The sequence below is a fragment of the Tursiops truncatus genome, chromosome 21 (assembly GCF_011762595.2).
Source record: "Tursiops truncatus isolate mTurTru1 chromosome 21, mTurTru1.mat.Y, whole genome shotgun sequence".
Classification (NCBI taxonomy): Eukaryota; Metazoa; Chordata; class Mammalia; order Artiodactyla; family Delphinidae; genus Tursiops; species Tursiops truncatus.
Genome location: NC_047054.1, coordinates 30,640,703 through 30,667,026, shown reverse-complemented (window position 1 = coordinate 30,667,026; position 26,324 = coordinate 30,640,703). Strand labels below are relative to the sequence as shown.

The 26,324-nt window shown below is 35.0% G+C and overlaps 1 protein-coding gene across 1 annotated transcript in view; it reads left to right on the top strand.

Annotated features, from left to right (window-relative positions):
- LOC101326121 (A disintegrin and metallopeptidase domain 3-like) overlaps positions 1 to 26,324 on the top strand; it is a 112,945-nt gene that overhangs the window by 42,097 nt on the left and 44,524 nt on the right. Inside the window, 5 exon segments of the mRNA XM_033848745.2 lie at positions 3,304 to 3,375; positions 3,611 to 3,777; positions 4,870 to 4,951; positions 14,752 to 14,891; positions 19,911 to 20,097. Of these exon segments, the coding sequence (XP_033704636.1) occupies positions 3,304 to 3,375; positions 3,611 to 3,777; positions 4,870 to 4,951; positions 14,752 to 14,891; positions 19,911 to 20,097 (648 nt within the window).

Below are 26,324 nucleotides of genomic sequence, written 5' to 3'. Positions count from 1 at the left end.
CACTACATGTAAAAGAATACTCCCTAGGAATAAATCTAACCGAGGAGGTGAAAGACCTGTACACAAACAGATGGAAACATACACTGTTTCCATAGATTGGAGGAATTACTATTGTTAAAATGACCATACTATCCAAGGCAATCTACAGATTCAATGTAATCCCTATCAAAATACCAATGGCATTTTTCACAAAACTAGAAAAAATAATTCTAAAGTTTGTATGGAAACAAAAAAGACTGCGAATAGCCAAAGCAGTGCTGAGGAAGAAGAACAGAGAGAGGCATCACACTTCCTGACTGTAGACTATACCACAAATCTGCAGTAATCAAAATAGTATGATACAGGAACAAAAACAGACACATAGATCACTGGAAGAGAATAAAGAGCCCAGAAATAAACTCATGCAATTATGGTCAATTAATCTACAACAAAAGAGGCAAGAATATACAATGGAGAAAAAAACAGTCTTTTCAATAAGTGGTGCTGGGAAAACAGGACAGCTACATGTAAAAGACTGAAATTAGAACATTTTCTCACACAGTATAGAAAAATAAACTCACAATGGATTAAAGACTTCATGTAAGGCAGGAGAGCATAATACTCCTAGAAGAAAATATAGGCAGAAAACTCTTTGTCGTAAATCATAGCAATGTTTTTTTGTTTTGTTTTGTTTTGGTTTTTTTCATCTGTCTCCTTGGGCAAAGAAAACAAAAGAAAAAAATAAACAAATGGTCCCTAATTAAAGTTAAAAGCTTTTGCCCACCAAAGGAAACCATAAACAAATGTAAAGTGAACCTACTGAATGGGAGAAAATAGTTGCAAATTATATGACTGATAAAGGGTTAACATCCAAAATATATAAATAGCTCATACAACGCAATATCAAAAAACAACCCGATTAAAAAAAAATGGGTAAAAGAACTTGATAGACATTTTTTCCCAAGAAGACCTGCAGATGGCCAACAGGCACATGAAAAGATACTCAACATCACTGATTATCAGAGAAATGCAAATCAAAACCACAATGAGATGTCGCCTCACACCTATCAGAATGGCTATCATCAAAAAGGCCACAAATAACAAATGTGGTTAAAAAGGAACCCTTGTACACCTGTTAGAGGGAATGTAAATTGATGTAACCACTGTAGAAAACAGTATGGCAGTTCCTCAAAAAATTAAAAATAGAACTAACATATGATGCAGCAATTATACTCCTGGGTATATATTTGAAAAAAATGAAAATACTAATTGGAAACATACATGCACCCCAGTGTTCATAGCAGCATTATTTACAATAACCAAGGTATGGAAGCTACCTAAATACCCATCAACATATGAATGGATAAAGATGTGATACACACACGCACACACACACACACACACACACACACACACAATGGAATACTACTCAGCCATAAAAAGTAATGAAATTTTGCCATTTGCAACAGGATGGATAAACTTGGAGGCTCTGTTATGCTAAGTGAAATAAGTCACCGGGAGAAAGACAAATATGTATGATACCATTTATATGTGGTATCTAAAAAATAAAGGAAACTAGGAATATAAAAAAAAATGTAACAGACTCAGAGATGTAGAGAATAAAGTAGTGGTTACCATTGGGAAAAGGGAATGGGGAGCGGCACAATAGAGCTAGGGATTCAGAGGTATCCACGATTATGTATAAAGCAAATAAGCTACAAGGATATATTGCACAACACAGGGAATATAGCCAATATTTTATAACAACTATAAGTGAAGTATAACCTTTAAAAATCGTGAGTCACTGTGATGTATATCTGTACCTTATATAATATTGTACATCAACTACACTTCAATAATATATTTTTTTAAATGTAAACATGTTTCATCAGTAAAATCCTGTGTAACCCCTTGTGATATTATTGTAGTCTGTCTTATTTCTTCTTGTGTAATCAACCACAAAATAAATTATTTTACATTAAATATCCAATTGTTGTTTAAAGAAATTAAGGAAAGGAAAAACATATTTCATATTTACTATTTCCAAACTCTACATTTCTTCTCCTTCTCACAGGTTGGTTTTTCTGATATTTCTGTTTAACCTGTAGTAATTCATTTGAATTCAGTTTTTGTTCATCTGAAAGTATCTTTATTTTATCTCTGTTTTTAAATATTGTATTTGGAAACAGGAATAGGAATAATACAAAGAACAGCTATATTCTCTCTACTCAGATTTATTAATACTATTTCCCTTTGTTACTTGTGCTGTCTCCGTGTGAAAGTAAGTTGTAAATTGCATTTGTAGCTTTTTTTCAGTGTGTATTTACATAGAATAAGATCATATATATCCACAATCAAGTTATCCATCTAAGTAAAAATAACATCATTGAAATACTTTTTATCAAGTTTACAATCAAGTTCACTTGATTGCATTGTGGTTGGATGATGTGAGCTAAGTGATACTGTGTTTTATATTCTGATGTTTTATGGCCTAATATGAGTCAATTTATATAAAACTTTCAGGTATACTTTAAAAATATCCCTCTCATTTTTTATATAAGCTTGTATATATGCATATTATATCAAAGCTTGCTTGAGTTTTTAAAACCTTTAATATTTTTGCTGTAAATTTGCTGCTTGTTGTAAATTTGTCAGCTTGAGCTATTAACAATTATGAGAACTATGTAAAAATCCCTCACTATGATTGTAATTTTCTATATCTAAATTTGTTAAATTATATATGTGTGTGTGTGTATATATATATATATGTATATATATAGTTGCTCTACCATTAATTATAAGTAAGCTTAGAAATACGTGTACACACAAAATTAGAAATGTTTCAGTGAAAAATGTTGTGATTTTTTTCCCTTGAATGAAGACATGTTCTTGAAATTGTTCACTATGTAGTGCTCAGAGCTCTGTGTTTAGAAAGTACATGTTTTTCTCCAGGATATACAGTCATGTTGTCTTATGGGAATGAAGACAAAAGATGGCAACACAGTTGAGCAGGCAAAAAAGACTTAGGAGTTTAGTTAGAGATTTGAGTCCTGGTTCTTGCCCTTATTAGTTATGCAGTCTTGGAACCTTAACTTTTGATCCTAAATAACTACATGCATAAAGAAGAAGATACTCATCACCATCACATTTTAATATGTAATGTCCCTAGGCTTAAATCTAGAACTTACTAAGCATGTGATAAGTCTTAATTCTGCTTTTGTCCTTTCACTTGAGCACTGCATTATTTTAACATTTTTATACCCATTGAAACATGGTAGTTTAGTCATTTTTATTAGTGATTAAAAAACAAAATTTGCCTTTCAGTATGATTATATGGGCTCTGAAGTGGCACTTGCATCTGAGAAAGTTGTCCGTATCTTTAGTCTCATCAACACTGTGAGTATTTATGTTTCATATTTAAATAAGAAACATTCATATTAATACAGTAGCATTGTTTGAATAAATAGCATATGCACTTTTATAAACTATATAGTCCTACCAACTAGTTTCTTCCACCGATGGATTTCATCTCTAAAAATTAGTAAATCGAATATATTAACATTACATAGAGAGATATAGTGTTACATTTATGATTACCTAAAACCATATATCATGTATCTTCTGTTTTCAGATGTATTCTCAGCTTAAAGTGTTGGTTACATTAACTTCTCTGGAGCTCTGGTCAGATCAAAATAAGATTTCAACTAATGGGGATGCTAATGAAGTTCTACAAAGATTTGTGTCATGGAGAGAAAAATTTTTACTTCAAAGGTCCCATGATATGCCATACTTATTAATGTAAGTGATTTATTTTCATTGGTATAAAGTTTATCAAATTACTTGTAAGTTAACCATGAAAATTATATACAAAATTTATTATTTATGATGACAAGACATCTCAAAAATAGATTATGTGGGTACTGTTGGCAAAATGCAAGCTGTAAAAATCTAATAAAATGTAAGACACGAAAGCATTGTAGGCCATTATCCTCAGAGTGGGCTGCTTACCTATGGAAATTTAAAGAACTGATAATATGTAAAGCCTCGGGAAAACATAAGGCCTCTATGGTTTTAAAGATTTTCTCAGAGGTAGATAATTGAAACCAGCATTTTAACATTAAATGAAGCATACATTAGTTAACAGAATGCAATAATTGCATGTAAAGCTGGTTACACTGGAAAACATAAGTATGGTAATGTGGTGACCTAATGGTATTTCTATCCTGACCTAAAGTGTAGCTGTTTAACTGCTTGCACTGTAACTGTCACGAGTCTTTATATAGATTTTTATTTTACTAGTTTGATTATTTTCGATGGAAAAAACAGAAACACGATTCTGAAGATCTTAAGCAATATGGAATATATTTATGAATCTCTGGGTGTCTCTGTGGAATTTAAGGTCAGGCTTGGGGGTGGAGGAGCAGCATTAACTAAGGACTGAAATGTGTGAGGACAGAATACATCCCATCTCTCTTTTTCCTAGTGACTGTGCTGCGTATTGTCTTTCTCATTCTGTCCAATCCAACACTTTTCACGCAGTCTAAGGTTTTACAACCTGCAAATCATGGCAGTAATCTACCCTGACTTTTATGTCTTCGCATTATATCCATCCAGTGTTGACAACAGTGGTGATTAATTTCTGGAAGGATTAGGCACTGCTGGATTTTAAGCTGTGTATCATACGATGCTAAAGTTGCCTTTAGAACTTAATTTTGTAGGCACTGTGGGAGATTACCTAAATACAAAATGATTGAAAGCATTAGACATGATACATAATATTCATGTCTAAAAGAAAGCAGCAGCATTATTGAGGAATCCAATTCTTAAAAGATCATTAAGTTTTTAAAAATTTAAAGTGCGTTTATCCACAAGAAAAATTTTATTATTTAGTTATAGGGACCATCCTAATTATGTGGGAGCAACATATCATGGAATGGCATGCGATCCAAAGTTTGCTGCAGGAATTGCTCTGGTATGCATTTTATTCCCATCTCTCCAGTAACTATATCACAGTTTGAAATTTAGTATCCACTTCAAGGAACAGAAATACATATAGTATATCTACCATTTTATTAAATTAATATTTTTATAGTGCTTTATTTTTAATTTTTTTGCAGTACACAGGTCTCTCACTGTTGTGACCTCTCCCATTGCGGAGCAAAGGCTCCGGACGCGCAGCCTCAGCGGCCATGGCTCACGGGCCCAGCCGCTCTGCAGCATGTGGGATCTTCCCGGACCGGGGCACGAACCCGTGTCCCCTGCATCGGCAGGCGGACTCTCAACCACTGCGCCACCAGGGAAGCACTATAGTGCTTTATTTTTTACTTTAATCCTCAAATGTTATCATTTTAAAATGGCTTTTTATTGTGGTAAAATACATATCCCATAAAATTGACCATCTTAACAATTATAAGTGCACTGTGCAGTAGTGGTGTCTATTTACATTGTTGTGAAACAGATGTTTAGAACTTTCACCTTGCTTAAATGAAAGTCTGTACCCTTTGACCAACGAGGCCCCATATTCCACACCTCTACCCTCTGGCAACCACCATTCTACTGCCTGCTTCTGTGAGTATGATATTTTTAGATCCCACATATAAGGTGGATCATACAATATTTGTCTCTCTGTGTCTGGCTTATTTCTCTTAAAATAATACATCCAGGTTCATCCATATTTTTGAAATGGTGGGATTTCATTCTATGTATTGCTGAATAATATTTCATATTTATATACATATATATTTATATGAATTATATATATAAATCCTATCATAGTATACATTTATCCATATATAGAAACATTCTCTTTATGCATTCATATGTCAATGACCACTTAGTCTGGTTCCATATCTTGGCTATTATGAATAATGCTGCACTTTATATGGGAGATGGGAGTGCAGATATCCCTCTGAGATAGAGTTCAGTTACTTTGTACATTTACCCAGAAGTGGGTTTGCTGGATCATATGGTATTTCTGTTTTAATATTATGAGGAATCATTATACTGATGTCCATAGTGGTTGCACCATTTTATAATCCCACCAGCATTTCACAGAATATATTTTATTCATTACATCCTCACTAACAGTTGTTTTTTTTGTTGTTGTTAGCTATCGTAATAGGTATGAGGTGATATCACATTGTGGTTTTGACTGTATTTTTTTTTTTTTTTTTTTGGTGGTATGCAGGCCTCTCCCATTGCGGAGCACAGGCTCTGGACGCGCAGGTTCAGCGGCCATGGCTCATGGGCCCAGCCGCTCCGCGGCACGTGGGATCCTCCTGCACCAGGGCACAAACCCGTGTCCCCTGCATCGGCAGGCAGACTCCCAATCACTGCGCCACCAGGGAAGCCCCTTGACTGTATTTTTATGATCACTAGTGATACTGAGCATCTATTCATATGCTTTTTGGTGTTTTGTATATCATCTCTGGAGAAATATTTATTCAAGACCTTAGCCCATTTTTAAATTGGATTATTTGATTTTCTTGTTGTCGAGCTATAGGAGTTCCTTTTTTTTTTGTAACTTTGCATTGCCTTCATCCAGTTCCCCCTCCTCTCAACCCCCGCTCCCAGTACCCACAAATCTAGTCTCTTTTGTATGAGTTTGTTTGTTTTGAATTATAATTGACCTACAACACTATGTTAGTTTCTTTAACACAACGTAGTAATTCGATATTTCTATACACTTCAAAATGATCACCACAATAACTCTAGAAATGACATGACAGCATACAAAGATATTACATAGTTATTGACTGTATTCCCCAAACTACATTTTGTGCCCGTGACTCATTTATTTTGCAGCTGGAAGTTGTATCTCTTAATCTATTTCACCCTTTTCTTTCCTTACCCAAACCCCTCCACTCTGGCTGCCACCTGTTTGTCCTCTGTATCTGTAACTCTGTTTCAGCAATTTTTTTAATAATAATTCTTTTCTTAAAAAATATTTACTTATTAGGTTGCACTGGGTCTTAGTTGCGGCAGGCAGGCTCCTTAGTTGTAGCCCCCGGGGTCCTTAGTTGCAGCTTGCCAGCTCCTTAGTTGCGGCACACAGGCTCCTTAGTTGTGGCATTCGAACTCTTAGTTGCAGCATGCATGTGATATCTAGTTCCCTGACCAGAGATTGAACCGGGCCCCTTGCATTGGGAGCCCAGGGTCTTATCCACTGTGCCACCAGGGAAGTCCCTGTTTCTGCTTTGTTATGCTTTTTCATTTGTTTTTAGATTCCACATATAAGTTAAATTGTACAGTATTTGTGTTTCTCTGTCTGACATGTTATACTTACTATTATATGCTCTAGGTCCATCCATGTTGTCTCAAATGGCAAGATGTCCTTTATTATGGCTGTGTAGTATTCCAGTGTGTGTGTGTGTGTGTGTGTGTGTGTGTATACATATATTTATTCTTTATCCATTCTTTTATTGATGGAGACTTAGGTTGCTTCCATACCTTGACTATCATAAATAATGCTGCAATGAACATAGGGGTGCATATATTTTTTCCTTTAGTGCTTTTGTTTTCTTATGGTGAATACCAAGGAGTGGAATTGTTGAATCATATGGTAATTTTATTTTTAATTTTTTGCGGAATCTCTGTACTGTTTTCCATAGTGGCAGCGTGAACTGACATTCCCACAAGGAGTGCACAAGAATTCCCTTTTCTCCACATCCTCAACAATAGTTGTGGGTTGTTTTTATTTGATAATGGCAGTTCTCTCACGTGTGAGATGATATCTCATTCCGGTTTTGATTTGCATTTCCCTGATGATTAGTGATGTTTAGGAATGTTTTCATGTGCCTGTTGGCCATATGTATGTCTTCTCTGGAAAAATGTCTATTCAGATCCTCTGCTCATATTTTAATTGGGTTGGTTTTTTCAGTGTTGAGTTGTGTGTGTTCTTTGTGTAATTTTAATATTAACCCCTAATCAGCTATATCATTTGCAATTATCTCCTCGCATTCAGTAGGTGTCCTGTTAGTTTGGTTAATAGTTTTCTTTACTCTGCAGAAGCTTTTTAAGTGTGATGTAGTCTAATTTGTTTATTTTTCCCTTTTGTTTTTCTTGTCAAAGGAGACAGATACAAAAAGTTACTAAGATGTCAAAGAGCTTATTGCCTGTGTGTTCTTCCAGAAGTTTTATGTTTTCAGGTGTTACATTCAAGTCTTTAAACTGTTTTGAATTTATTTTTGTGCAGGATGTAAGAGAGCAGTCCAGTTTGATTCATTTGCATGTAGCTGTCCAGTTTTCCCAACATTATTTCTTGAAGACGCTGTCTTTTCCCTATTATATATTCTTGCCTCCTTTACCAGAGATTAATTGCCCATATAATTGTGGGTTCATTTCTGAGCTCTCTATTCTATTCTATGCCAGTGAACTATGGGTCTGTTTTTGTCCCAGTACCATACTGTTTTGATTACTTTAGCTTTGTAGTAAAGTTTAAAATCAGGCAGTGTGGTACCTCTAACTTTCTTCTTTCTTAAGATTGTCTTGGCTATTCAGGCTCTTGTGTTTCCATAATCATTTTGGAATTGTTTACTCTGGTTCTGTAAAAAATGCCATTGGTATTTTGATAGGAATTGCAGTGAATCTGTACTGTCTTGTGCTATATGGTTATTTTAACAATATTCATTCTTCAAATCTTTAAATACAGTATATAATTTCATCTATTTGAGCTGTATTCAGTTTCTTTCATCAGTGTCACGGTTTTCCAAGGATAGGTCTTTTTTCTCCTTAGCTAGATTTATTCATAGATATTTTAATCTTTGTGATGTGATTGTAAATGGGATGTGTTTCTTAATTTCTCTTTCAGATAGTTTGTTGTTAGTTTATAGAAATGCAACATAGTTCTGTAAATTAATTTTTATCTGGCAACTTAAGCATGTTCATTGGTGACCTCTAGTAATTTTGGGGGTCTGTCTTCAGGATTCTGTCTATATAGTATCATGTCACCTGCAAACAGTGTGACCATTTTACTTCTTCCCTTCAAATATGGATTTTTAAATTTCTTTTTCTTGTCTGATTGCTGTGGCAAGGACTTTCAATACTATGTTGAGTAAACGTAGTAAGAGTGGGCATCCTTATCCCATTCCTGATCTTAAAGGAAATACTTCCAGATTTTCACAACTGAGCTGGGGGCATGTCATATGTGGCCTTTATTATGTTGAGGTATGGCCCCTGTATACCCACTTTGTGGTGAGTTTTTATCATAAATGGATGTTGAATTTTGTCAAAGGCTTTTTCTGCCTCTGTTGAGAGGATTGTATCATTTTTCTTTTTGAAATTTTTAAAGTGGTGTATCACATGGATTGATGTGTGGATACTGAACCATCCTTTCACCCCTGGGATAAATCCTACTTGATCATGGTGTATGATTTTTTTTAATGCATTGTTGAATTCAGTTTGCTAATCTTTGATAATATAGGAGTTCTTATACTTTGAATATTAACCCCTTATCAGATGAATGATTGGCAAATATTTTCTTCCCTTCTGTAAATTGCCTTTACATTCTGTTGATTGTGCCTTTTGAAGAACAAAGGTTTAAGTTTGGCTTAGTCCTGTTTGTCTATTTCTGCCCCTGAGGTCAGTGATTTTTGCATCATATCCACAAAATCTTCATCAAACCCAATATTGTGAAGTTTTTCCCCATGTTTTCCTCCAGGAGTTTCACAGTTTGCTGTCTTACATTTAGATCTTTATACCATTTTGAGTTAATTTTTGTATATGGTGTAATATAAGGGTCCTACTCTTTCTTTTGTGTGTGGATACTTAATTTTCCCATCACCATTTCTTGAAGAGACAGTCTTTTCTCCATTGAGTATTCTTGTTGAAGAAACTGTCCTTTTCCCCATTTTGTGGTCTTGGCACCCTTGTCATAGGTCATTTGACCATATACATGATGTTTTATTTATAGGCTCTCTATTGTATTCAATTTATATATCTTTATGCCAATACCACACTCTTATGATTACTAGAGCTTTGTAATATGTTTTAAAATCAGGAAATCTGAGTCTTCCAACTTTATTCTTCTTTTTCACAAAATTTATGTATATTCATGTCCCTTGAGATTCCATACGAATTTTGAGATTATTTGTTTCTATTCTTGCCCCCCAAATGCTATTGGGATTGTGGTAGGGATTTCATTGAATCTACAGATTGCTTTGGGTGGTAATGACATCTTAACAATGTTAAGCCTTTCAGTCCATGATCGTGGAATGTCTTTCCACTTATTTGTGTCTTCTGTACTTACTTTCAGCCATGTTTTGCAGTGTCTATGTGCAAGTATTTCATCTCATTAGATAGGTTCAATCCTAAGTGTTTTGCTCTTTTTAATGTTATTGTAACTGAAATCATTTTGTTATATTTTTTCAGATTGTTCATTATTAATGTATAGAAACAATCAATTGTTCTGATTTTGTATCCTGCAACTTTGCTGAATTCATTTATTAGTTCTCAGTTTCTTTTATGTGGAATATTTGTGGATTTCTACATATGGGACCATATCATCTGCAAATGGAAATAATTTTACTTTCTTCTTTCCAAGATAGAAGCCTTTCATTTATTTTATTGCTTAATTGCTCTGGTTTGATCTTCCTATACTAGATTAAACAGATGTGGCAAGAGTGAGTACCCTACCTTGCTCATAATATTAGAAGAAAAACATTCAGGATTTCACCATTGAGTGTAATGTTAGTTATGTTCTTTTCTCCATGCTCTGTGTTATGTGAAAGTTGTTTTTTTTTTTGTTTTGTTTTTGTTTTCTTTTTTTTTAATTAATTAATTTATTTATTTATTTTTGGCTGCATTGGGTCTTTGTTGCTGCACGCAGGCTTCTCTAGTTGTAACGAGCAGGGGTTACACTTCATTGCAGTTTGCGGGCTTCTCGTTGCAGTGGCTTCTTTTGTTGTGGAGTACGGGCTCTAGGTGCATGGGCTTCAGCAGTTGTGACACACAGGCTCAGTAGTTGTGGCTCATGGGCTCCAGAGCGCAGGCTCAGTAGTTGTGGCAAATGGACTTATTTGTTCCGTGGCATGTGAAATCTTCCCAGACCAGGGCTTGATTCTTAACCACTGTGCCACCAGGGAAGTCCCAAGGTTGTTTTCTTACATTCCTAGTTTGTTGAGGATTTTTAATCATAAAAAGGGTATTGATTGTGTATGCTTTTTTGTTTTTTATTTTAGTCATGTGAGCCTTATCTCTTATTTTCTCAGTTAATCTAGCTAAGCGTTTGCCAATTATGCTGATGTTTTCAAAGAATTAACTTTTTGTTACATTAATTTTTTTTCTCTTCTCTAATTCTATTTATCCCTGCTTTGAACTTTATTATTTCTTTCTTTCTGTCTGAGTTTCTATCTTTCTGAGTTCAGTTTGTTCCTATTTTTCTAGTTCTCTGATGTGTAAACTCATGTTTTTTCATTTGAGATATTTCTTCTTTTTTAATTTATTTGTTTACTGCCATAAACTTCCCTCTTAACAGAGCTTTTACTGGATCCCATAAGTTTGGATATATTGTATTTTCATTTTCTTTTTTCTCAGCATATTTTGTAACTTTGCTTTGTGATTTCTTCTTTGGAATCATTGGTGTTTAATGGTGTGTTGTTGGAGTCCCACAAATTTGCAGATTTTCAAGTTCTACTTTTCTTACTAATTTGTAGTTTCATTCCATCAGCATCAGAAAAATATGCTTTGTATAAATACAATATTTTAAAGTTGACAGACTTGTTCTGTAGCCTAACAAGTGGTCTACCTTAGAGACATTTCTGTGTGCACTTGAGAAGAACATGAGTTCTGCTGTTGTTGGATGGGATGTTCCACGTGTCAGTTAAGACCAGTCAGTCTATCCTGTTGTCCATTATTTACATAATATCTTTTGTCAGATTGTTCTGTCCACTATTCAAAGTGAAGTATTAAAGTCTCTTATGTTGCTGTCCATTTAGCCTTTCAATTTGGTCAAGAGGTGCTTCGTATATTTAGTGCTGTAATGTTTGGTGCATAAATATTAAATGATGTATCTTCTTGGTGAAGTGACCCTTTTATCATTATGAAATGTTCTTCCTGGTCTCTTTTAACAGTCTTGAATTTAAAGTATTTTGTTTGATATTAGTATAGCCATGCCCAGCCCTCTTTTGGTTACTATTTGCATGGAATATCTTTTTCATCCATAACCTTTCAACCTGTGTGAGTCTTCAGATCTAAAGTGACATAGCTGAATCCTGTTTTTTAATCTATTTAGCCTATACATGTCTTTTAATTGAGGAATTTAATTCATTTACATTTAAATTAATTACTAATAGGAAGAACTTTTGCCGTTTTGTTAATTTTTTTCTTTATATCCTGTAGCTTTTTGTCCCTTTCATCTTCTCTTTCTGCCTTACTTTGTGTTACATTGATTTTTTAAATTGTGAAATGCATTGGTTCCCTTGTCTTTCCTTTTGTGTATATTGTAGATATTTTGGTTATGGTTAGTTATGCAATTACTAAGAATATCTCAATTTTATAATTTTAAACTGAAAAACTGATAACAACTTCACTTCAATTACATACATATACTCTATTCCTTTACAGTTCTATCCTTCTCTTTATGTTATTGCATAGATATTAGTTCTGCCATTTAAATTCTATACAGGAGTTAAAAGTGCATATGTGCACCAAAATTATGAAGATATAAGCTAGTATGTTTATCCATGTACTGACCTTCATTAGAGGATTTTATAATTTTCTTTTGGCCTTATGTTGCTATCGAGCATCCTTCCTTTTAACCTTGAAGACCACCCTTTCTCATTTCTTATACATCAGGTCAGTTGGTAATAAACCCCCACAGCTTTCCTGGAAAAGTCTTCATTATTTTTTGAAGGACAGTTTTACTGGATGCAGTATTGTTGATTGACAGATTCTTTCTTTCAGCACTTTGAATGTATTTTTCCCAATACCTCTGGGCTGTAATGTTTCAGCTAAGAAATCTGATAATAACTTTGAGACCTCCCTGATAACTGACAATTCATTTTCTCTTGTTGATTTCAAGATTTATCCCTTTGTCTTTGACTTATAGTGGTTTTATTACAATACGTTTCTCCGTAGGTCTCTTTTGATTTTCCTAGTTAGGGGTCATGGAGTTTCTTGAATCTGCATGTCCTCACATTTATAAAGTTTGTGTCAGTGATTTCCTCAAATAAGCCCTCTGTCCCTTTCTTTTCTCTCTTCTCTTTCTGAGACACCCATAATGCATGTATTGCTCTATTTGTTAGAGTCCATAAGCTCGTCTCTTTTTCTACATTTTGTTTTTGGTTTTTGCTCCCATGAAAAAGTGATTTCAAATGACCTGTCTTCATTTCTGATTTTTCTTCTGCCTGACCAAGTCTACTTTTGAAGACCTCCAGTAAATGTTTGTTTATTGATTTTACTTTACCACAGAATTTCTTTTTATAATATTTTATATCTCCCTATTGATATTTATATCTGGAATTTTTCAGATATTTAGGGCTGGATAATCATGTAAAAATCAATTAATTTAATTGATCCTATCAATAAGCTACAATGGAAAATATTTGATTATATTGATAGATGCAGAAAACACATTTGACAATTCCAACACAATTTATGATTAAACTCACCAAAGTGGCAATAGAAGCAACTTCCTCAACTTCAGAAAGACTGTCTACAAAAACAATACAGCTTACATCCAACTTAATGTTTAGAAATGAAATGCTTCCTACTAAGATTCGGAACAAGGCAAGAATGTAACCTACCATTCTTATTCAGCTTTGTACTTGCATGCAGAACTAATGATACCAAATATTGTGAGGATTTGGAGCAACCATTCATGTTGATGGGAATACAAAATGGTACAGCCACTGTGATAGACAATTTGGCAATTTATTATAAACTTCAATATTGCCTTACCATATGATCCAGCAGCTGTCCTCTATACCATTTACAAAAATTAGTTGGAAACTTACATCCACAGAATCCTCAGACATGATTATGTATAGCGACTTTATTTATAATTGCCAAAAATTGAAATCACACAAGATGTCTGTTAATCGGTGAATGGATAGAGAAACTGGAGTTAATCCATAAAACGGAATATTATTCAGTATTTTAAAAATTAGCCATCATGCAATTAAAAGATGTGGAGGAATTTTAAAAGTAAAGTGGTTAGTGAAAGAAGCCAATTTTAAAGGGCCACACACTGTATTATTCCAACTCTATGACATTCTGGAAAAGGCAAAACTATGGAGATAGTTAAAAACATCATTGATTACCAACCAGGGCTTTTTGTGTATCACTTATATCAGAAGTATCACTACTTCTGAAGTTTTAGTTTTTTAATACAAGTATTCTGCCTTTAGAAAAAAAATGTTTGATTTTCTCTCCTAAAACTATTTTTGACATCAAAACTGATTGTCAGTTAAACCCTTAAGAATCTGTGTATTTTTCAGTGTTAACATTAAAAGTGACATAGTTACTGAAACAATGATTAATCTTCTTGAAATATTTTTTTAAGTTTATTAGAATTAAACCAGTAATCTGTCATGAAAACATATGATTAATCTTATTTTGTTATTTGTCAATGCCATTTGGGTTGAAAGTACTATTACTCAAAAAGAATAACAAAATTTAACTTTGTAAAATGCTCTTAAGAAAATCTTAAGATCTTTGGTATACTAGTTTATTAAATTAGTATTTGCATTTAGGTAATATGGCCACAATTACATGAAAAGACCAAGGGTTGAAAAAATAACTTAAGCAACCATTCTGTGTTTCATTTCTATTTAGTATCCAAAGATGATAACCTTAGAGGCATTTTCAGTTGTTTTGGCACAGTTGCTTGGAATTAACCTGGGATTAACATATAATAATGACATCTACAGTTGTTACTGTCCAGGAACTACATGCATAATGAATCCTGAAGCAATGTAAGATGTTATTTTTATCAAATCTTTGTCTTCTTTTGGGAGGTGTTTCTTACATTTCTTGATGAATAATTTCTCTCAGTATAACTTGAATAAGAATATTTTTATTAAATACATACAAGTTATTTTAAAGCTTATTAAAGGGAATGAGTATTGGATATTGTAGAAAATGTGCTTCATAGTTCTATATTCAGTGCTATAGTATCGAGTCATTGATGATGACTTTGTGTGGAGTGCTAGAACCTTGAGGTGAAATTCATTCATTCTATCAAAAAAATTTTTAAGTATGTACTGTGTCACAAGTATTGTGTTTGTCATATAAATGATTAGCGAGATAGAAAAAAGCTATATACCTTATATTAGTCCATCAGGGCAGAAACTTAAACAGTTGAAATAAGAATAAACAAGATTTAAACAGCTTATGATAAGTGCCAGGAGGGAAATAAATAGGGAATACATGGGGAGGAGAAACTTTCTGATAAAGTGGTCTAGGACGTTTTCTATGAGGCAAAACTTATGTTAGGACCTGAAAGAGAAGAAATAAATCTAGTCATGTGAAGAACTTGTTGAAAACTTTTCAGGGAAAGCAAGTGAAGTGATACTTGGATAGCAAAAAATTTTAAGAGCTCAAAAGACTGGAAAAAAGGGCTTGGGGGAGGGATAAAACAAAGAAACAAAAGAAATGGCTGAAACTATAAGGAAGAATGTTAAAGGCATAGACATTTAAAAAAAAACAAAAAAGGAAAGTAAAATACAAAGAGGCTAAGGAACCGTGAGTCAGAGGAAGAAGTCCAGGAGGTAATAGGAGATGTAGGAAAGAGCCTGAGCAAGCAATCATGATGTGGAAATTGGGATTTTATGATAAATTTTAAAAAACACATTTTAATTGATTTATGCAGTATGGATAATATAATATATTTTGTAACATGAATGTTAAATATATCAGAAAGAACAGCAATATAGTAATATTGTTACTGAATTAAGTCCTATAGACCCTAGGCTCTCTGCCTGGGCAGGGGAGAGTTCTTTTTTTGTTTTATTCAAGAAACAGGTAACGAAACCGAAGCTGAGATCCATCGACATAGCACAAGCTCTCCTCAGTGGGCAAGGAATGGAGAAGCAGGAACTAAGTTCACAGATCAACTCCTCACCCATGTGGTGAGAGGGATTTACTTTTAAAGAGTAAGGACAAAGGCTGGAAGAGTGAGGCTGATGATGCGGGGGCATATGCTACAAGGGCAGAGGCAGGGCTGTTTTGAGGGAGTGGGGAGCCCCCTTTTATTAATCCTTTTTGTTCCTTAGTGGCCATTTATAGGCACTGGTAGGTGTGTCATTTAATAAACTAATATAGTAAAATCAGTGTATAATGAGACTCAGGGTCTGTTGGAGGTCAGATTCCCCGCCATCTTGGTCCCAGCTGGTTCCATCTGTTTTGTTTATTTGTAGCTTCCTTTCTTATCTCTGGACTCTTTGCCTTAAAGATTTATGTTAACTCCTGATAAATGTGCACGTTGGCAGGTTTTGAGCAGAGACCTGGAGCACTTTGGCAACAGTATTTGGTAAATAATGATTCTCATAATAATCTACAGCAGTTTCATAAGACTGAGAGGAAGAGAGATGTCAAGAATTATTTATAGAGGTTCTGGTTCAAGATGGTGAGTTAGGAAGAACTTGAACTTCTGTCCACCCTCAGACAAGCCAACTCTATGGCTACGCATGGAACAATTTCCTCAGAAAAAAACAGAAAGCATGCTCAAGACACCTACACACACACACACACACACACACACACACATACATACAAAAGACACCTACACAGAGGGCAAACGAGAAGAAACGACATCGAAGAGGGTAGGAAAGGCTAAGAACAAATCTCACCATAATTCCTACCCCCAGCAAGGTGACCCACAATTGGGAGGGAACTCAAACCTAGAGATTCTCTCTGAGGGGTGAAGGATTTGAACGCTTATTGGACACCCTAACCGGTAAGACCTGCAACTGAGAGATGAACCCCCAAACATCTAGCTGTGAAAGACAATTGGACTTGCACATGTGAGCCAAATAAGGCTATAGTGAACCGAGAAAGAGATCTTAAAACTTTTGAACTCACTTGCCACCTCTGTGGCCTATTGAGAGGCACCCAGTCTTTATGCCAAAGAGGCTTATTTTCTCATATTAACGTGTTGGCTGGAAGGTCAGGCCTCTAACTGAACACACATCTAGAAGCCTGCTAAGGTACTCTCTGGGGATGGAGGCTGGTGGATGCCACCTTTGTGTTCTCCCTCTACCTCGCTACAGCCTGCTGGATTCTCCTGGAAAGGAGCTTGCACCGTCCCCTGGCACCCCAGTTTTTGCAGTTGCCACCCACAGGTTGCCACCTCTAGATCACTGGGCTCTGGCGGCCAGCTGGGTTTAAGCTCACAGGTCCCACAAAACTATAAACAATAGAACAAGTTTTCTTAAACAGCTACGACCCCCAGGTCGCAGCGAGAGGCCACATCCTAGGAACCCAATCTTTCTGTGAAAGAGGCCTATTAGCTTATCTTCATAGCTGTGGCCTGAGGGGCAGGTTTCTAATGAAACCCATGTCTAAAGTCATACTGTAATCTTTTTCAGAGGCCTTGGAGGATGGGAACTATCTTCAAGGCCTCCATCTGCCATGTTCCAGAGAACCAGTATCTCCAGGAGGGGAGTTTGTACAGGCTTCTGCTGCTTTAGTTTCTGTGGCTGCTGCCCAGGAGACACCCCCTGATGGCCCGGCTCTGGTGCCCAGAGGGACTTGCGTTCCTGGGTCCCCTGGGACTGTAACAGTAACGATTGGAGCGGTAGTTCATGGCGAGCTGTCACGCCAGGGCACTGCACGGGTAGCAGACTGAAACACACCCCAGATTTTCTGTGAAAGTGGCCCATTTACTTGTTCAGGAGCGTCTGCCTCAGGGGCATGCTGACTGTTTGGCTCGCATCTTGGGGCCAACGGTGATTCTCTCAACAAGCAGAGGCCAGTGGGCATAACTGTTCACCCTCCCCCTTCCTTGCTCCAGCTCCTCGGCGTCTCTCAGAAAGGACCTTACAACCTTGTCTGGCGCCCTGAATTTTGTTGCTGCTGCCAGGGAACATGTGTAGACCACCTGGCTCGGTGGCCAGCAGGACTTATGCTTGTGGGTACCACAGGACGGTAACCCACAGAGAAAGTGTTTCAGCTGGTTGCCACCTGCATGGCACAGCAAACAGACCCTAGAACCAGAATTGCAGTCTTTCTGTAAGAAGTCTTTTAGCTTACCTTCATAACTGCTGCATGAGAATCAGGTTTCTAGTTAAACACAAATCCAACAACTGACTGTGATCCTTTCCAGAGACCGCAGAAGGCGAGTGCTATCACTGGACTCTCTATCTGCTGTACCCTAGAGTGCCAGTGTCTTCCAAAGAGGAGCTTCTGCAGGTGCCTGGTGCACTATTTTTTGTGGCTGCTGCCTTGGAGTCACCTGTTGATCATGTAGCCCTAGTGGCAGGGGAGCTTGTGTTCCTGGGTTTCATGGACCTATAACAAACAGGCAGTTCTTGATAGCAAAAGACCCTGAATAGCCATAGCAATCTTGAGAAAGAAGAACAAAGTTGGAGACATCATATACCTGATTCCAGGGCTACGACAGACAAAAGCAAACAAGCCTGGAACATTTGTGTCAGAGTATAAGGAGGCGTTCAAGGGATTATGGAGATTTGTCACAGGGACACAAAGCAGTTTGAAAGGGGCTCCCCATAGGCAAATCTGGGACAATTTGAAAGTCATTTGTAATGTTCGTAGTGGATTATAACCCACTGAGTGTAATACGAAGATATGATTCCATATTCATGTAAATACATGAATGAATTGAAAATGTGATTAGAAATGAGATTTTACATAAAACTTCGCTTCAAATAATTATTAAGTGATAAGAAAGGAAAGAAATGTTAGAGTGAAGACTGGCAGACACACCTTAATCAACTGACCAAAGTGACTTTTACCAAAAATGTAACAAGTTGAAATCATGTGCTGTCGGTTAGGATGCGATGGAGCAGAGTCAGCAACACTTCTGTGATGAGGTTGCCAAGATGCATAACCTCAGTCTAACTATGGGGAAACATTTCATAAACCCAAATTGAGGGACATTTTACCAAATAATCAGCCTGTAATTATAAAATGTTTCACTGTCATGAAATTCTACAAAAATTGTAATCAACTAAGCTAAGGAGACATGAGAACTAAATGCAGTGTTGATTTTGAACGGGATCCTTTTGCTATGAAGTGCCAATACCGTGATGAAGGGGAAATTTGAATGTGATGTGAGGATTAGATTTTAGCGCCGTATCATTATTTCCTGATATTGAAGGTGTGATTTCAGAGAATTCATTACTATGTAAGAGTTATACATTAAAATATTTAGAGTAATCAGGATCTCCCGTTGGCAACTTACTCAACCATTTCAGGAAACAAAATTTGGTTTTCGTACTTTTGTATCATTTCTCTAATCTCATAGAGATTGTTACAAATTTAAACAAAAGCCCATTAAACAGTGTACTTAGAAATATAAAAATATCAAAATAAAAAGAATCTAGGGTTTATACATTCTATATACTCAGTGTTGAGATATTTTAATTAATTAATTTTGTTACCAAAGTACAAATAATTCTGACTTTTAATTAACACAGTCCACCATTGTTTATTCCTTCATTTTTCCATATTATTCCTAGTATGTTTCATTTTCTTAAGTAGAGGATGTTAAGGTTACATGATTTAGAATATATTAAACAAAACAGTGCTTGGCACACAAAAAGCTATGTTTAAATATGTCTTACTATTTACTATTTTCATTATTATTGACAACACCATCATAATTATAATAATTATATAATAATATATAATATAATATAATTTAATAATACCCAATATAATAATTATATTATTATATTTTGTTATTATTTATATTATTATAATTATTATACTGATTTTATTCCTTTTAACTGAGGAATATAATTTAATTTCAGACGTTCCCATGGTGTAAAGTTTCTCAGCAGTTGCAGCATGGGTGAATTCAAACATACAGCTTCACAGCCTGAATTTGAATGTCTTCAGAATCGAACAGTTTCAAAAGTGGTTCCACAAGGAAGAGTTTCAGTTTGTGGCAATGGAGTTTTGGAACCACCAGAACAATGTGATTGTGGTGGGCCACAGGTTGGTGAGAAACATTAATAGCTTATCTAAAGATTTGTTTCTGTGTTCATCATGTAGTCTTATAAATATAGTTGTGATATAAGTGGGAGAACTTTTTTTTCAATGTTGCACCATTTTATCAAATAGCTAAGATGGGGAGATACAAGGCATGTGATAACTGGCTCATCCTGAATTTGAAACATTTGAAGAATTTAAGTTTGGGGTAAGTGCAGTGTGGTTAAAGAAGTAGATTTTCCTTGTTGTGTAAACATTACCCACCTTTCTGTATCATAAACATCAGTTCCAACAGTAGTATAATTATCACCTAAATCATCCCTGAATTCCTCCAAAGTGCCTGAATTGGATCACTGAGTTATTAAATGTATGCTGTTGTTCACCTCCTTGTCTCCTACTTCCAGTTCTTGCATGTATAGAGCCTCATTTATTTTAACTTCGTTTCGCAGAATTGGATTAATCACAATCCTTGGTTTGTTGTTATATTTAACTTTTTGCTATTTGTCTTCTTGTTTTTCATTTGTGCTTGGTAAGATAGCTAATCATTGCATTTTGTTGTTGTTGCCTTCATATACTCGTGCGGTGATTATTTTAATGTTTCATATTTGCTTGCTGAGATGTAAGCTCTAATTGTTAGGAGCTAAAATCTGTATAATCTGATTGCATTATAATTTTTAAGTGAATGACTCAAATCTTCTGTATATTTTTACTAATTTTGTTTGCCTGAACTCTCAGCACTCGAGAAATAATATTGATATCTCCAACTATACAGTTGGATTTGCCTAATTCTCATTATCATTTACTCAATTCATATTTTATATATTTTGTATTTCTTTTATATGGTGTAAATTTATTTACAATTGTTGTACCTTCCTAGAAATTTAATACTTTACCTTCAAATACTGAATCTCTTTATTTCTAATGTTGATTTCTGTTTTAATGTCTATTTGGTCTGGTATATATCTGTATATCTGTATACATATTTTATGTCTATATCTATGCACACACTAGCTTCCTTAAATTAGTATTTCCCTGATATTTCTCTATTCTCATTTAGGTTTTCTTTACTATTAAGTTCAGTATTTACCTTAGGTTGTAATTTATTATTCAATCTGTCCTTGATTTATAAGATTAACTCAAATATTATTGTATTAATATTTTTACATATTTTTAAATTAACTAAAGTCCATAGTTTATTCAGATTTCCTTTGTTTTTACCTAATGGCCTCTTTCTGTCCCAGGATCTTTTCCAGGATACCTCATTACATTTACTTTTCTTATGCTCCTCTAGATTGCATATTTTTATAATTTTAGTTGGTCTCAAAATTTTTATATTTTCTATATCCAATTTGCCACATTTTTTCTTAATTGAATTTTTGTTGAATCTGTTTATTTTGTTTTCCTTTCTTCCAGTATTTCTTTTAGTGATTTAGTCTATATGTACTGTTTATTTTCCTTTAGTGATTATCTTTGTATTTTTACCATAGATGTTTAATGGTAAACATCTATCTGGGCCACCTTCCTCCCAGATCACAGTGTTTACAACCCAATTAACTTTCCTGTAAAATACTCTTGTAAAATATTTCATTTCTTTACATTAGAAAGTACTATGAAGAATTTATTCAGAAAATAGTTGCTTTATTTTACCTTCCATTCCTTTTTATCAGAGTTTTTGTATGTGAAAGTTTCCTTCAGAAATAATCTCCCATTTAATTATAATTTTCTTTAAAATATATTTTAGTACAGCTCTCTCTATAGTAAACTCTGCCCACTTTTGTTTAGCAGTAAATATTTATACCATTCCATTATTTCACTGTGATATATAATATATATGAAATATATACAGGAAATATGGATGAAGAGTGTAATACATAGATACTTAACAAGCACCTGAATACTTTGCACTAAGGTCAAAACAATCCTTACCTCTGCCAAAGAATTTCTTTGTGTGTCCACTCTCAATATGCCTCCTTTTTCCAATCATCACTTGGAATTTAAAGGTATCATTTCAGTACTTTCTTGTCATCATAGTTTTAGTTTTACCTCCTATTTTCCCATCTTTATACAATATAGTTTGATTAACTGTGTTCTACTATTATATAATTGGCAGTTATATGATTTGTGTCATTTGTAACTTGGTCTTTCACCCAGTATTGTACTTGGAACATCCATCAACTTCTGTTTTTGTTTTGTTTTGTTTTGTTTTTTTTTAACAGTGGCTTCAAGTGGGTTTCTTTATTTGTTTTCTGGACTATATGTCTTTCAATGGTTGTTGATTAACTATTTTATTTTTTTTTATTTTTTTATTTTTTTACATCTTTATTGGAGTATAATTGCTTTACAATGGTATGTTAGTTTCAGTTTCACAACAAAATGAATCAGTTATATATATACATATGTTCCCATATCTCTTCCCGCTTGCGTCTCCCTCCCTCCCACCCTCCCTATCCCACCCCTCCAGGCGGTCACAAAGCACCGAGCTGATCTCCCTGTGCTATGCAGCTGCTTCCCACTAGCTATCTACCTTACGTTTGGTAGTGTATATATGTCCATGCCTCTCTCTCGCTTTGTCACAGTTTACCCTTCCCCCTCCCCATAGCCTCAAGTCCATTCTCTAGTAAGTCTGTGTCTTTATTCCTGTTTCACCCCTAGGTTTTTCATGACATTTTTTTTTCTTAAATTCCATATATATGTGTTAGCATACGGTATTTGTCTCTCTCTTTCTGACTTACTTCACTCTGTATGACAGACTCTAGGTCTATCAACCTCATTACAAATAGCTCAATTTCGTTTCTTTTTATGGCTGAGTAATATTCCATTGTATATATGTGCCACATCTTCTTTATCCATTCATCTGATGATGGACACTTAGGTTGTTTCCATCTCTAGGCTATTGTAAATAGAGCTGCAATGAACATTTTGGTACATGACTCTTTTTGAATTTTGGTTTTCTCAGGGTATATGCCCAGTAGTGGGATTGCTGGGTCGTATGGTAGTTCTATTTGTAGTTTTTTAAGGAACCTCTATACTGTTCTCCACAGTGGCTGTATCAATTTACATTCCCATCAACAGTGTAAGAGGGTTCCCTTTTCTCCACACCCTCTCCAGCATTTATTGTTTCTAGATTTTTTGATGATGACCATTCTGACTGGTGTGAGATGATATCTCATTGTAGTTTTGATTTGCATTTCTCTAATGATTAGTGATGTTGAGCATCCTTTCATGTGTTTGTTGGCAGTCTGTATATCTTCTTTGGAGAAATGTCTATTTAGGTCTACTGCCCATTTCTGGTTTGGGTTGTTTGTTTTTTTGTTATTAAGCTGCATGAGCTGCTTATAAATGTTGGAGATTAATCCTTTGTCAGTTGCTTCATTTGCAAATATTTTCTCCCATTCTGAGGGTTATCTTTTGGTCTTGTTTATGGTTTCCTTTGCTGCGCAAAAGCTTTTAAGTTTCATTAGGTCCCATTTGTTTATTTTTGTTTTTATTTCATTTCTCTAGGAGGTGAGTCAAAAAGGACCTTGCTGTGATTTATGTCATAGAGTGTCCTGCCTATGTTTTCCTCTAAGAGTTTGATAGTTTCTGGACTTATATTTAGGTCTTTAATCCATTTTGAGCTTATTTTTGTTTATGGTGTTAGGGAGTGATCTAATCTCATACTTTTACACATAGCTGTCCAGTTTTCCCAGCACCACTTATTAAAGAGGCTGTCCATTCTCCACTGTACATTCCTGCCTCCTTTATCAAAGATAAGGTGACCATATGTGCGTGGGTTTATCTCTGGGCTTTCTATCCTGTTCCATTGATCTATATTTCTGTTTTTGTGCCAGTACCATACTGTCTTGATTACTGTAGTTTTGTAGTATAGTCTGAAGTCAGGAAGCCTGATTCCTCCAGCTCCGTTTGTCGTTCTCAAGATTGCTTTGGCTATTTGGGGTCTTTTGTGTTTCCATACAAATTGTGAAATTTTTTGTTCTAGTTCTGTGAAAAATGCCAGTGGTAGTTTGATAGGGATTGCATTGAATTTGTAGATTGCTTTGGGTAGTAGAGTCATTTTCACAATGTTGATTTTTCCAATCCAAGAACATGGTATATCTCTCCATCTATTTGTATCATCTTTAATTTCTTTCATCAGTGTCTTATAATTTTCTGCATACAGGTCTTTTGTCTCCTTAGGTAGGTTTATTCCTAGATATTTTATTCTTTTTGTTGCAATGGTAAATGGGAGTGTTTTCTTGATTTCACTTTCAGATTTTTCATCCTTAGTGTATAGGAATGCCAGAGATTTCTGTGCATTAATTTTGTATCCTGCTACTTTACCAAATTCATTGATTAGCTCTAGTAGTTTTCTGGTAGCATCTTTAGGATTCTCTATGTATAGTATCATGTCATCTGCAAAGAGTGACAGCTTTACTTCTTTTTTTCCGATTTGGATTCCTTTTATTTCCTTTTCTTCTCTGATTGCTGTGGCTAAAACTTCCAAAACTATGTTGAATAAGAGTGGGGAGAGTGGGCAACCTTGTCTTGTTCCTGATCTTAGTGGAAATGCTTTCAGTTTTTCACCATTGAGGACGATGTTGGCTGTGGGTTTGTCATATATGGCCTTTATTATGTTGAGGTAGGTTCCCTCTATGCCTACTTTCTGCAGGGTTTTTGTCATAAATCGGTGTTGAATTTTGTCAAAAGCTTTCTCTGCATCTATTGAGATGATCATATGGTTTTTCTCCTTCAATTTGTTAATATGGTGTATCACGTTGATTGATTTGCGTATATTGAAGAATCCTTGCATTCCTGGAATAAACCCCACTTGATCATGGTGTATGATCCGTTTAATGTGCTGTTGGATTCTGTTTGCTAGTATTTTGTTGAGGATTTTTGCATCTATGTTCATCAGTGATATTGGCCTGTAGTTTTCTTTCTTTGTGACATCCTTGTCTGGTTTTGGTATCAGGGTGATGGTGGCCTCGTAGAATGAGTTGGGGAGTGTTCCTCCCTCTGCTATATTTTGGAAGAGTTTGAGAAGGATAGGTGATAGCTCTTCTCTAAATGTTTGATAGAATTCGCCTGTGAAGCCATCTGGTCCTGGGCTTTTGCTTGTGGGAAGATTTTTAATCACAGTTTCAATTTCAGTGCTTGTGATTGGTCTGTTCATATTTTCTATTTCTTCCTGATTCAGTCTTGGCAATTTGTGCCTTTCTAAGAATTTGTCGATTTCTTCCAGGTTGTCCATTTTATTGGCATAGAGTTGCTTGTAGTAATCTCTCATGATCTTTTGTATTTCTGCAGTGTCAGTTGTTACTTCTCGTTTTTCATTTCTAATTCTATTGATTTCAGTCTTCTCCCTTTTTTTTCTTGATGAGTCTGGCTAATGGTTTATCAATTTTGTTTATCCTTTCAAAGAACCAGCTTTTAGTTTTATTGATCTTTGCTATCGTTTCCTTCATTTCTTTTTCATTTATTTCTGATCTGATTTTTATGATTTCTTTCCTTCTGCTAACTTTGGGGTATTTTTGTTCTTCTTTCTCTAATTGCTTTAGGTGTAAGGTTAGGTTGTTTATTCGAGATGTTTCCTGTTTCTTAAGGTAGGACTGTATTGCTATAAACTTTCCTCTTAGAACTGCTTTTGCTGCATCCCATAGATTTTGAGTCGTTGTGTCTCCATTGTCATTTGTTTCTAGGTATTTTTTGATTTCCTCTTTGATTTCTTCAGTGATCACTTCGTTATTAAGTAGTGTGTTGTTTAGTCTCCATGTGTTTGTATTTTTTACAGATTTTTTTCCTGTAGCTGATATCTAGTCTCATAGCGTGTGGTCAGAAAAGATACTTGATACAATTTCAATTTTCTTAAATTTACCAAGGCTTGATTTGTGACCCAAGATATGATCTATCCTGGAGAATGTTCCATAAGCACTTGAGAAAAATGTGTATTCTGTTGTTTTTGGATGGAATGTCCTATAAATATCAATTAAGTCCATCTTGTTTAATGTATCATTTAAAGCTTGTGTTTCCTTATTTATTTTCATTTTGGATGATCTGTCCATTGGCGAAAGTGGGGTGTTAAAGTCCCCTACTATGAATGTGTTACTGTCGATTTCCTCTTTTATGGCTGTTAGTATTTGCCTTATGTATTGAGGTGCTCCTATGTTGGGTGCATAAATATTTACAATTGTTATATCTTCTTCTTGGATCCCTTGATCATTATGTAGTGTCCTTCTTTGTTTCTTGTAATAGTC